We start from the raw sequence: 13,202 nt of genomic DNA on the forward strand, positions 1-13,202 counted from the left end.
GGGAATAATTGAATATTATAAATTTCAAATTGGGATTTTTAAGAATAATTGGGTTGAAAAACACCTGCCTCTCTGATTCAAAATCTCAAGACGGGGGCACTTATAACTGCACACTACTGTGATAATTTAACATTATTATCATTATGAATAGATTATTCCTGTTGGCTGAATAATTTATTTGAAAGACTACGGTAATCCCAACTAAGTGTAGGGGCCAGAGCAAAGCTTCACAGTTACTCCAAGGTTAAGAAAAGAGTCTCTAATCTGCAGGCTTTCTTGAATTTGTTGTACCCCCTTCACTCCTAATGACCCCAAAACCACCAATACAAGTCCGCAAATGTTGATTGAGTGCGTCTCCCAAACATTTGCACATCCCACAATAACTTAATTCTTGAATTAAGGTACTAAAAGGTGCAATGCACGGTAGATTTATTGTGGCAGATATAGTTCAAAGCTAATTTTCATTTGTAGCCTTTCTTTGGAGTGGTCTGCTGGGGCAGCAGCATTTCAACTGTTGACAGGAAGAGACTGGATAGACTGCTTAAGAGGGCCAGCTCGGTCTTGGGATACCCCCTTGACCCGTGTGGAGGTGGTGGGACAGAGAAGGCTGATGGTGAGGCTGTCTTCTCTGATAGACAACCAGTCCCACCCCCTGCAGGACACCATCACAGCACTGGGCAGCTCCCTCAGCGACAGACTGATTCACCCTATTTGTCTGAAGGAGAGGTATTGCAGGCCTTTCCTTTCTGCAGCAGTGAGACAGTAAAACCAGCTCTGCTCCCAGTAGAACTACAGGCAACCATTATCTACTGCACTTACTCTAGATCAACTCTCTTAACTGTGCAATATCCATCTGTCTGTGCTATACAATGGTTCTTGTGCAATCCATTCACTGCACATATTTTTCTTGTTTTTACACTGTATAGATTAGTTATATTAAAAAGACATAAATGCAATCAGTACAAGAAGACAGACTCATACTAATGCTGACCACAGAATCATTGCCTCAGTAAGAATCCCTCAACCAATCATTTGTAATTTCTAACCTATTTTTTAAGCTGGTGAAAAAGCTCTTATTCTTGATTTATATTTGTTGCAACGTTTTTTTTTTTTTTAAATGCATCCACGTGTATTACAGCACACCTGCTTGTAGAGCTCTCCCACTATTTACCCAGAAGTATTTCTATAGAATGTATATAAGGGCTTTTATTCTGAAAAACGGCCTCAGCGGAAGTCTTGTCCTGGTTAGCGGAAGTCAGGCTGTTAGCTTCAGGGAACCCGCTGCGAGAAGAAGAAGCGTCTCTTTCTGTAATCAAAGCCGCTCAGAGTCCAACACACGCCGGTACAGCAACGAACTCCAGCCGATGGACCCTCGGATCTCCGCACTGAATCTGCGGGTCGTCCGTCGATAACGCGCCCCTTGTGCCGAGGCGCCGGGCCGGAACCAGAACCAGGCCCGGGCGGACGCACGGACATAGCCAGCGCCGGCGGGGTGCTCTGCGTGCGGGAGTCGACATGTTGTCTTTCCGGGACGTGTAATGTGTTTCTTGCTGTCTGTGTCTGGGCAGCAAGTCCCCGGTGGTCGGTGCAGAGGCTTGGGCATGGGACAGCGAGCTAGCTTCGCCGCCAGCTAACACCGGACGTCAACTTTTACTCGCTACCAGAATGCGCGGCGGACCCCGGGTGTAGCGGTGACCGAGGAGGGCTTATTTCACACCGTGTCGCGTCTGTCACTTCGCTCCTTCGCTTCTCCCAAGGCCTGATCGATGTGTCCGGATCGAGTGCAGCCGTGTCGCTAAGTCGTTAGCTGCTAAGTTAGCCTGCCTCCGCCGACCCAAATGAAAGAGTACAAAGTTGTCGTGCTGGGCAGCGGCGGCGTCGGCAAGTCCGCGCTGACCGTCCAGTTCGTCACCGGCACCTTCATCGAGAAATACGACCCCACCATCGAGGACTTCTACCGCAAGGAGATCGAGGTGGACTCGTCTCCCTCCGTGCTGGAGATCCTGGACACGGCGGGGACCGAGCAGTTCGCCTCCATGAGAGATCTGTACATAAAGAACGGACAGGGCTTCATCCTGGTCTACAGCCTGGTCAACCAGCAGTCATTCCAGGTACGAGTGTGTGTCTGTGTGTGTGCAGGCTCACTTCATGTGAACACACACGTGGAAACGGTTCACGGATATGTTAATAATGTACTTGATTAGTAAGTGTTGTTGATCAGTGTCCAGCACAATCCACGTTTGATTCCACTATTCAAAATCATGGTGAAAAATGCAAAAACAAAATGTATTGACTGTATAATAGGTTGCTACCAACAATTAAAAAATCCAGAATTCTGAAATGGATTTTGCTGTCAGTGCACAGTACTGTTAAAGCTGCATGTCGTCCTACTTGTGGAACTGGAAGAACCAAATGTTTGGAAATTGTTTTAATACAGCACAGAACCAATTAATCGTCATATTGTTGCAACTCAACAATACAGACAATAGTGCTGCATTAATCCTGGGATAACACACAGGATGATGTTGTAAACTGTCAATCAAAAACCATTATACAGGTGTGTGTGTGTGTGTGTGTGTGTGTGTGTGTGTGTGTGTGTGTGTGTGTGTGTGTGTGTGTGTGTGTGTGTGTGTGTGTGTGTGTGTGTGTGTGTGTAAGAGTAAGAAAATGCCTCTTAACTGGAAAGTAAGTAACAGATCAATCAGTGCTTTAATCATCACAGGTCTGCAAAATATATTCTTTGAAGTGCTTCTTTGCAAAGTGTTGAGGGGAAGGGAAATCAATAACTGTGTATATTCACCTCTTTACTTATACTTTGTTCTTCACTTTTACACAGTTTATTTTCTAATTGGAAATTGAATGTTGCTTGATGCTGGGTCATTCAATTTTTTTAACCTTTATCGATAGCCCAGAGAAACTACATTTTCCCTCTTCATTTTTTAGGACATCAGACCGATGCGGGACCAAATAGTGCGAGTGAAGCGCTTCGAGAAGGTGCCGCTGATCCTGGTTGGGAACAAAGTCGACCTGGAGTCTGAGCGCGAGGTCGCCGGGACAGACGGTCGAGCCCTGGCTCAAGAGTGGGGCTGCCCCTTCATTGAAACCTCGGCTAAGAGCAAGACCATGGTGGACGAGCTGTTCGCAGAGATCGTGCGACAGATGAATTACTCCACGCTGCCAGAGAAGCAGGAACAGTGCTGCACAGCCTGCGTGGTACAGTGAGGAAGAGGTACGAGCAGAACCGTTCACATCCTCTTTCCTAAAGTCAGATTTGCACTAGAGCTGTTTGATGTTGGACCAGACTTACTTTTAAACAGTTAATGTCATCGTTACGACCAATTCTTCCTTCCTGTGTTTTTTCCTGTTTATCGCCCACTTTCAGGCTGCAGTCAACAACTTGGGAGGGGGGTTGTAGCATGACTCACTGGATTAATTTGACTTACTTGACATTGCATGTTCTGTGATGTGACGACTGCTTCTAACACTGCGCATTTTCATGTCAGGATGACGATGCTGAAACAATATATTCTGCAGCCCCTATTAATACTTGGGCAGCCTCTTCTGCGAACTCACAAGAGCAGCACAGTTGGCCCCTCGCTAATTTTACAAAATGTGATAAAATGTCCTTGCAGCGGCTGCGTAGAAATGGTTCACGAGCTGAGGAGAAATGTGACGACTGTGTGGCATTTCAGTGCCGTAGAGGATAGATTGGTTTGGAAGTGCGAACGACGAGTGGGTGGTGCCGCTCCGTGCAAAACCGTTGCTTTGGTTTGTTATCATTAGATTGCAGAAAGTATGCGGCATGAAGAACACAACTGTCTGACCAGCTCAGGAAAAACAAGCCCAAAGAGCAGAGACTGATGAAGCAGACGGTCCTGCAAACCGTACAAAGAGGAAAATGTAACATCCTGAGAAAGAAATTATGTTCCAAAACAGGAAGTTCACTTGAGATTCTGTGCGAGATGCTGCTTGTTCTAACCACTGCCAACACATATGCCACTTTCAGTCATGTTTAAATCTGCTGAATTATTTACCTGGTTTGTATTTTCTCTTCTCTTTATATTTTTTTTTAGAGCTGCATCATTTGTCTGGATCACCACAAACTTTTTGATGAACCGTGGGATGACCTGACTTTGGCCCCTCTGACAAAAACTTACCACAGCCGGTAAAGTTTCCGCTCATGGTGGTTTCTGACAGCCCGTCACAGAGCATCTGACAGGAAAGACGTCAGCCCTATTTTTGATATCACGACAGTTAGAAGACATTTCTGCTGCAACCTTAATGGCCTTTGCAATGACCCGGGATGGAGTCAGGCGGACAGACTTGGCCATCTGTGAAGAATTCTCTCTTTTCCAACATTTTAGTCAGAAGTATCCCAGAAATAATAAGCAAGGGTGTTTGTGAGGTTGCAGCTTCTTTTTAAAGCTGCTTTAATCACTATTATATACTTTATTATTACTTGTATTATGTCTCAAGTTTGGAAGTTGACAAAGTATTTCATAATATTGAAACAGTTTGACTTTTAAGCATGCATACTCTGAACAGTTTGCTGCCCGGGTGTACTGCTCGCTTTACTTAAATCTTGTCTGGACTAGTTCTTCTAATGGACACAAACGACAGCCGTATGTGTAATGAGTCATTTAACTTTGGGAAGCCTGGACAGGATGTTCAGCTTTGTGGATTAACCGGCCACTTTATCCACCAGTCCACTCTGCTGCCCTGTGGTTTTAAATTCACCATTTTTACTGTCGCCGTAGCCTGAAGCAGCTAAACTCATCAGAAAACGTGCATGCTCAAAATTGAAAATGTTCTACTAAATCAACGTGGCGTGATGAGGAAGAGCCATTTAGCTGTTTCTAGCCTGAACTCTGTCCGTCTCTCTACAAGGCATGAATCACGTGGACGCAGGTCTTCCATTCTCAGTTTTCTCGAGGAGTCGCTGCAGGAGAATGATTTTGGAAACGACCAAAGTAAACTCCCATTGCATATTTGTGTTTGACTAAATGACGTGTGTTGCTTTAAATCCAGGAGACGCCGATTTCTTGTCATTAAATAACTCCTGCTGCAATGTGGTTTGATAAAAGTTCCGGCACAGTAAATCAGATTTAACTTTGTATTTTTCTTTTTCTTACAGTAACCTATTTATTAAAAAGTAATGACATGGGTAGCCAGTTTTAAACTTTAAATTTTTTTTACTAGTTTTTGCTTTTTGTGACTTTCCACAATTTATGGTATATTTGTTTTTTGTCTCTTTTTTTTTTTTCATTTTAAAGCTGAGAATTTAACAGAGCCTTAAATAATTTCTGTTGCACCCTGGTCTCATGCTTCTTTTTTGTTTCCTCAAAGTTAATTTAACAGCTGTCATTGTGTGGTAATAAACATGCTGGCCTTTCGGCTGTTGTCATGGGACAAAGTTACAGTATTGTCAGTCGCTGATGTTAGTTTTCACCCTGACTACGTCGATCTGATCATTTAAGCGGCTGAACCAAATTGAGCCAAATTCAGTTTTGTCATTTCTGTTTTAAGTAAGGAATCCGAACACTTGCTGGTTCCAGCTCCTCAAATATTCAGAACTTGTGCTTTTCTCCCTGACGTATATGATTATGAACTGAACTGAACAAAAAAAGATGTTTAGAGACGTTACCTTGAGTTCTGAGCAACCATGAGAGGAATTTTAATTTACCCTTAGACCTTTTATTTACTATATCAGCAAATCAAGGAAATAATTGGCCAATTATTCGATAATGTAAGTAGACCTTCCTGCAGCTGCATCAACAAGACCTTGCTTCTATGAAAGATTAAAAAACCTTGTGGTAAGTTAAAGTGCACGTTCTGGTTTGATGGGGGGTTTTCTTTCAGCGGCCTTAAAACTATGCACCTCCAGCTTTTCCTTTCTGTTTCCAAGAAAGTGTGACAGGGAGAGAAGGCAGCTACAGATACAGTAAAAGAATTTCTTCATGTTTTGTTTTAATAATAACCTGAAAACAAGATTCACCCAAATCAACAGGAGACTTGGCAGTTTGAACTAAAGTTTAGTGTTAGAGAGAACCGGTTCCCCTCAAAAGCTCAATGTCCACACATTGAAAGTTTTTGTTTGGTGTAATTGTTCTATCTATACATATTTTAATGTCTAAATTCCTTTTTGTCCACAAAACACAATGACATTGAAAGATACAAAGATAAACTGGGGAACTGCTGAAGCCTTATATTTGCCTTAACGAAACTTTAGGATACATCTTTAAGCCACTAGAAGGCTGTGATTTCAAACTCTCACTTATTAAAATCTCAACAAGAAGTGATGTACAGCTTCCAGTATTGACAGCAGAAACGAGCTGTGATCAGGAACTCTTTCAGTAAACATTTGGATAAATATTGTTTTAAGCCGGGCTTTAAAAATGTGAACTTATCCTTAAAGCATTTGTACATAAAATGCGTGACGACTCACTGTTTTATCTCTGATAGAAAATCATTTAACCACATGAAGTTAAAACATTTTTACTCAAGCTGAAAATACCACCACACGTTTCACTTCCTCATTGCTCTATTTGTGTTTGTCATGCACCAGTGTGGCCGAGCGCTGCTGTCAGTGTCTGTGCAATTTGCAAGTCCCACATGGTGCTACTGTCGTTTTCACATCCCGTGGAGCAAACATCTGGTTCTTCTTCCCGTCAGGTGGAGCTGCTTAGTGTTCAATGAGCCTGTGCATCCTTCCCTGAGCTGCAGCAGCCACTGTGTATGTGTGTGGGTGTGTGTGCACGTCTTTGTCCACAAAACACCACAGACTGGTTTACTCTCAGTTGCCTGTGTACACACTGTAAGCCTAAAGGGATAATTCACTCATATCTTCACTATGCCGATGGAGGGGAAATCACTTTTGGAGTTTCAGGGGTAAATAGTGTTGCAGCCAAAACCAATACAATTGACAATTGGATGACACCACAGGAGGCATTTTATGGTATTTTTCTCGATTTTATGTACGTTCGAAGAAGTGGTCACCAGTTACATCTATTGGATTTGGCTGCAACGCTGTTCAACCCTGAAACTCAAAGTGTTTCGTGGACTGAAACACTTCACCCACCCCTCCATCGGCAAAGTGGTGAGGAGATAATGAGTGAATTTTCAGTTTTGGGTGAACTCTTCTTTGATTCTGCAAGTTACAACCAAACTCTCATCTCACACAAAAGCACGATCAACAACAAGACACAAAGTCTTGTGTTAATGTTGTAGCTCGGGGGGATTTTCTGTCTTTCCCAGTGTTTACTGTTCAGCAGCAGTGACAAATTGGTATTTCTCCACGCTGCGGCCTCAGTGTACAAGGGTAGTTACCCCTCCGGGCCTGCAGGTGGCAGCACGGTGTATTCGAACAGCCGGACTGTGGCGTGAAGCGGAAGCGGTTGTCAGCTCAGTAGGATGCTGGAGGATCTGCGAGAAGAGGCTGCCACTTGTTTACATAAAGTTTGAAGACGGGACAGTTTTCAGCGAGCCGCCATGAAGACCGTGTTTGTTACTGTCGGCACCACGAGCTTCGATGAGCTGATAGAAAACATCACGTCCTCAGAGAGTGTCCAGGTGAGAGACAGTCACTCCACCTGTTCATGAGGGTGGTGGTGTGTCATGTTTATGATGGGATGTAAGTAAAGAAACAACTATTTTATATTAAGTGTATTTTCTTACTTAATGTAGAGTTTGTCTTCTAAATACAGAAGCTGGAAGGTAAAATATGGATCCACGTTTTCGTAAAATATACGTGTCACTGGTCAACCTTTTCGTTCCTGTTCCCCCCGAACACACCCCTATGATTATTCTGTGTTGACATTAATGTTGGAAGTACATTTACTCTTCCTCAGAACAAATTTGAGGTACTTGCACTTCAATTCAATGTTTCTGCTATTTCCTCTTTGGTCACATTTTATTGTAAAGAGTTTCAATTCTAGACATTTATGAAACATAATGGATCATTGTATATAACGACAGATTTTATTTTTTTTCATCAAGATCCATACGTTTTTCTCTGAGAAATCGATGAAAATTGAAAAATACCCAGTCCCACATTTGGTGTGGTATCAGTGTATACGCACATGACAAATGAAGGAGCTACTGGGTTTTAGAATGAGCTTTTCTCTTATCAAAGGATGAACATGTGATTATTTTTATAATGAGGAAATGTTCCTCTCCCCACAGGCTTTAAAGGCTCGTGGATATGAGTGTTTGGTTCTTCAGGTTGGAAGAGGATCGCTCCTTCCAGCTGCTGACAGCTGTCCTCTCATCAGACTGGAGGCCTTTCGATTCAAAGACTCTATAGCGGAGGACATGAAGCGGGCTGACCTTGTCATCAGCCACGCAGGTGAGAAAACAAAATCTAAAACCTTGAGCATCTGCTACTTACTCCTCTGAAAACAATGCACTCAGGGTTGAGCCTGTCAGCAGTAAACGGAGAGTTTATGCTGTTAAATGAGTCAAAATACTCTCTATAGTATTAGGTTTTAAAATAACAATGAATTATAACAGTCTTGTGCCAAAACAATTCATTTCCTACTGCAGATGCAGCTCTTTGTGAGCAGTGCACAAACATTCAACAGAAGAGTTATTGACTTATTTTTGGCAGAAAGATACAAAATGAAAGAATCGGATGTGGCAGAGAATTTTAAAACAAGTTTATATTCAAGCCCTTAACAACAATACAGTTGTTCTGACACAATGTAAGTTCTAGGACACAACTATCAGTTTACATAATTTAACAATCAGTTTTCTAGATGAATTGATAGATTTGTATAGTGTAACCCTGCACATGAATGTGTAGTGGGTCTGACTCTGACCACGCTTCCCTGTAACTATAGCTTTGAAGAAACAAGAAAATGTTCCCTGCCTCTGTCATAGATCAACATTACTACAAACAAAAGACCTTTTTTAAATCCTTTATTAACGCAAAACATTAAATCTCTTTTGTTGTTGTTGCAAATATCAGTATTAATCTCAAAGTTTGATATTTCAGTGAAAAACAGTAGAAACCAGCTGCTGCATTAACACAGACTGACATTGTTGTGAATAAAGATTTTGTGTTTCTCTCCTCAGGGGCAGGAAGTTGTTTGGAGGCGCTCGGTGCAGGAAAGCCTTTGCTCGTCGTCGTTAATGACAAACTGATGAACAACCACCAACTGGAGCTGGCCCAGCAGCTGCACTTGGACTCCCACCTGTTGTACTGCACATGCAGGTATGTGAGCCACACGGTCCTGCTTCAGTTTATCAGTTTATGCACACAGGGTTTATTCAGCAAAACAAAAGTAACAAACTTTTGTTCTCCTTGATAAATGTTTCAGCACGCTGACAGAAACGCTGACGACCATGGATCTCTCTGTTCTTCAGCCCTTCTTACCCGGGCGGACAAAAAACTTTGCAAACTTTCTAGACAAAGCTCTCGGTGTTCAGTGAAATTTTACAGCACTGGTTGTTTTTTGTTTTTTTTGTATGATGATTTTCTGAATATCATGTCGTAGTTAATGTGACACTGCTGAACTTTAAAATATTTTCGATTTCTGAATGTAATAAATTATAATAATATCTAATTTAAAATCATGTATGTTGTGAATTAGTTCTTTGTATTTAAATTTTGTATTTAAATGTATTCAAATTTTTGTTTTTAAACATTTACATACAGGAAAAGGAAAAGACATTTACCAGCCTGAAGACTTTCAGTGAAATAATTTGGTTCAGAGATTTGTAGACAGCAAAGAACTTTGAGATGTAACAGAGGCAGCATTGGTTAAAAAACTGTCAACCTTAATCTACAAGCGTCAGGTTTTATCTGTGATTTTCATCCTTATTAGTGCACATGGTTAACTGGTAACTTTTTTTAAGTCAAAGTCAAACCAGCTGTTTGTAGAGTCAAACAGCTGGTTTGTAAATCTAGAGATGGAAAATGTATCCTTAATGTCAACCTCTAATTTTAGACAAAACAACTTATGGCATCTGTTTTATGAAGCTGGTTCCAGCTTTAGTCTTAGTGGCATGAAAGTAAAGCAGTGTTGTTATTGTATATACTGTACATGTAGCTCTGTAAACGTTTATCTGAGGTCATAGTGACCTTATTGTAAATAGACTGTATTTATATAGTGTCTTATCAGTCTTATCGACCACTCAAAGTGCTTTACAGTACAAGTCACATTCACTTTTCTATCACACACACCATTCATTCACTGCTGACACAGCCTTCGGGTTTACTTTAGGGTTCAGTATCTTGCCCAAGGACACGCCAGAATGCTGGAGAAGCTGGGGATCAAACCATCAACCCTCTGGTTAGTGGACACCTCTCTACTCCCTTTGGCAGCAGCCAAGCTTATATTTCTGACAATCCACTAATAAACAGTGAGTATGTAATATACTTCTCAGTTTTAACTGTTTACTTAAGTTTGTGTGATTGTATTTGTGTGTGACAGATAGTGATGAGGTGTTAACTCGACCGCTCTCTTCTCATGAAGTCCAAACTTACACATCCTGTAAGTCTGTGATTCTCTAATTCTTTAGTCTATTTCTAATTCTATGAAATCTCAGTGCTACAGGCCATCATTTTACTGCAGAGGGCCAAGATCTCAGGCTGGAGGAACCCAAAACTACATAGACTATAAATGTATGTACATGCAATTCATACTGTACAATTTATCACAGTTGTCAAACTATGATAAATTGCACAGTTTGTCTAACACAGTTTGTTACATTCCAGTGAAGTCCTGAAGATGGGGTAAGTAACATATTAAAAGTAAAACCGGGCAAAAAGAAACAAGGGTAAATGATACATGCTACAAATTATATTTTATTTACAATTTACCCAAAATATTAAACTGTTCAACTCAAAACAAGCTCCTGAGAAAGCCGAGGCCGACCACAAAACCTGAAACACAAAAACGACACTTTTAATTCAAAGGAACAATCCCCCTCCCTCTCAACAAGGAGAAACCTTGCAAGTTTCCCACTCAAACGAGTAGAAGCCCACACGTGCACGCAGCATACCAGCTGTCAAATGGCCGGAGAAGACAGGAAAGAGCATTTCAGGGCAAACAAACAGCCAGGTTGTTGTAAATAGTGCCGCATCACAGTGAAGCAGGTTATACCAACTCTTGCCACAAGGGTGAGATGATGTATGAATCTATGACCTTGTAGCTTGATTGACATTTGTCCTCCCAGCACATGTGGAGTGTGCAACCAGTTCCACCAGGTCCTGTCGATCACATCTCAAGTAAAATTGTCTTTATTAGCATTTAAAAATTAAATAATGGATTATAACAGAATTGTCATGTAGTTGTCAGCAGCCATAAGGACATTTAAGTGTTAATTAATATGCAGCATATGTTAATCATTTTAACTTCTCCTATGAAGATATTTTGAATGTTATTACCCATGTTTTACTGGAGGAGCATTAATAAACACACCTGTTTACATCCAAATGATTGAGTGTTAAAAACTGTTAATATAAGATAATATAAAAAACATTTTATTAGTCCCACTATGGGGAATTTTGCCATCTTCCAGAAGTATAAATAGACATCAGTTCAGTATTAATTAGTAAACACGCATTACTTATAATTATAAATGGAATAAAAACTAATCGATATAGTGAAACAGAATATATGCGGTAAAATGAAACACAACTATATGCTGATATTAAATGTTAAACGTGTCACATGACCTTTTTTCCTACTACCGCAGTCTGTCTGTGTATCGGCAGAACAGCAGGAGAGAAGATGCATCGTAAAATGTTTTCTTCCTCCTGATATTAGGCCGCGCCATCTGCTTCAGTGATCAGCGTATGAGAGGTGTCATCAATCATCTGTGGTGCAGCGGAGACGTGTCCGCTGTGTTTATTTAAACAAACCAGGATTAGAAATTACATGTGAATCTCTGTTATGTTCAGCTGGTGTGGAGTCACTATTTTTAAGGCCAAGTGTTTAAAATCCTTGCGAAACTGCTGTTATGAAAGACGCACTGTTCAATTTTGGAAAAGTGTGGATGTTGGTCAAAGGCTGTTGTGTGGTTTCTTCACCAGGAGAGTTTAGTTGAACAGGAAATGTTGAATGAAAGGCAGCACATAGTCCAGTTCAACTGTTTAACATCCGAACTAGAGTTAGGAGTCATGACAGGAAACAGATTCAACAGCAACATCATTTACCAACCAGCTGCTTTTTACTGGCAGGATAGAATCAGGATTTCACCAGCGTTGGTGTGAATCCCCGACCTTTCTTCAAGTATAGCTGACCTGTTACTGAATGAGTCAGATGTCAAATCACTGTTGTAAATCAGGAATAAGCCATAAGATTATTAGACTTCCCTCTTAGGATAGTCGGCGCTGTTGAAGAGTTTCTGTGGAACTGGAGGATTGTGATGTGAAACTAACGGGGACAGAGAGTTCTCTTCAGTTCCCTCCTTCAGCTTTCAAAATGTTCTGCCATCTCCTTTTGAAGAAGCATAATAGTTTCTGTTTGCGTGGTGACACAGATTAGCAACTGTTTGTATCACCTCGGCTTGATAAAGTAGTCAAAGCTGGTATAGGGAATGTAGGCGTTAAAACAACAAAAAGTGTTAAAGTATGGAGTTGAGTCACAAAAAAGGGGAGAGATTTTATTAGGGACAAACATACCTTATTGAAATCACGTTATAGTGCTGCCTCTGAAATGTTAAATGCATTTTAATGGGTTTTTCCAGCTATATAACATGATGTGATTTGGTTCATTCTTCAGCAGTTTTCCTCACAAGTATTAACCCTGGTCCTGTACCTTTTGATCTTTTCTTTAATTCAATCTCTCCATCAGACGTTCGAGTCTGATTCTACAAGTCACGGGTTTTTGTTACTTTTCCTTGATTCAATTCCACAGGAGTTATTTGGTCTGCACTGGTTCTGCCTGCTTCTCCATTATGATTCACATGATGTTTGTGCAAAGTCCATGTTAATCTAATAGGGAAGGACACTAGTCTACTGTCTCTTGTTTGTCTCCCATACTGAAGAAGCTCCTGCAGCTTTTTATTTACATGCAAAACTCATGTTGTCTGATACATTATGTTATCTGTATATATCCCATGTTAGTACAGGTAGGTAATGTGCTGCAGTGGCTGTATGTGTTCTTATGCAGTTTTTAAAGCTGCTGTATTACACATGTGTGTTATCAACCAACATGCTAACAAGTGGTTTTACATAATACAGATGATTCCCTTGT

At 41.1% G+C, this 13,202-nt stretch overlaps 2 protein-coding genes across 2 annotated transcripts; both read left to right on the forward strand.

Moving 5' to 3' along the window:
• The first annotated feature begins 1,226 nt into the window (after positions 1-1,226).
• rap2c (RAP2C, member of RAS oncogene family) lies at positions 1,227-5,393 on the forward strand. Its single transcript, XM_034598371.1, has 3 exons — positions 1,227-2,111; positions 2,944-3,229; positions 4,074-5,393. The coding sequence occupies exons 1-2, from the start codon at positions 1,839-1,841 to the stop codon at positions 3,220-3,222; spliced, it is 552 nt and encodes a 183-aa protein (XP_034454262.1). The 5' UTR covers positions 1,227-1,838; the 3' UTR covers positions 3,223-3,229; positions 4,074-5,393.
• A 1,978-nt stretch (positions 5,394-7,371) lies between these two features.
• zgc:92907 (uncharacterized protein LOC436733 homolog) lies at positions 7,372-9,570 on the forward strand. The gene is made up of 4 exons (XM_034598688.1): positions 7,372-7,569; positions 8,182-8,344; positions 9,073-9,211; positions 9,318-9,570. Exons 1-4 carry the CDS (start codon positions 7,489-7,491, stop codon positions 9,427-9,429), a joined length of 495 nt encoding a protein of 164 aa, XP_034454579.1. The 5' UTR covers positions 7,372-7,488; the 3' UTR covers positions 9,430-9,570.
• Positions 9,571-13,202: the final 3,632 nt, after the last annotated feature.

This window comes from Hippoglossus hippoglossus, chromosome 10 (assembly GCF_009819705.1).
Source record: "Hippoglossus hippoglossus isolate fHipHip1 chromosome 10, fHipHip1.pri, whole genome shotgun sequence".
NCBI lineage: Eukaryota > Metazoa > Chordata > Actinopteri > Pleuronectiformes > Pleuronectidae > Hippoglossus > Hippoglossus hippoglossus.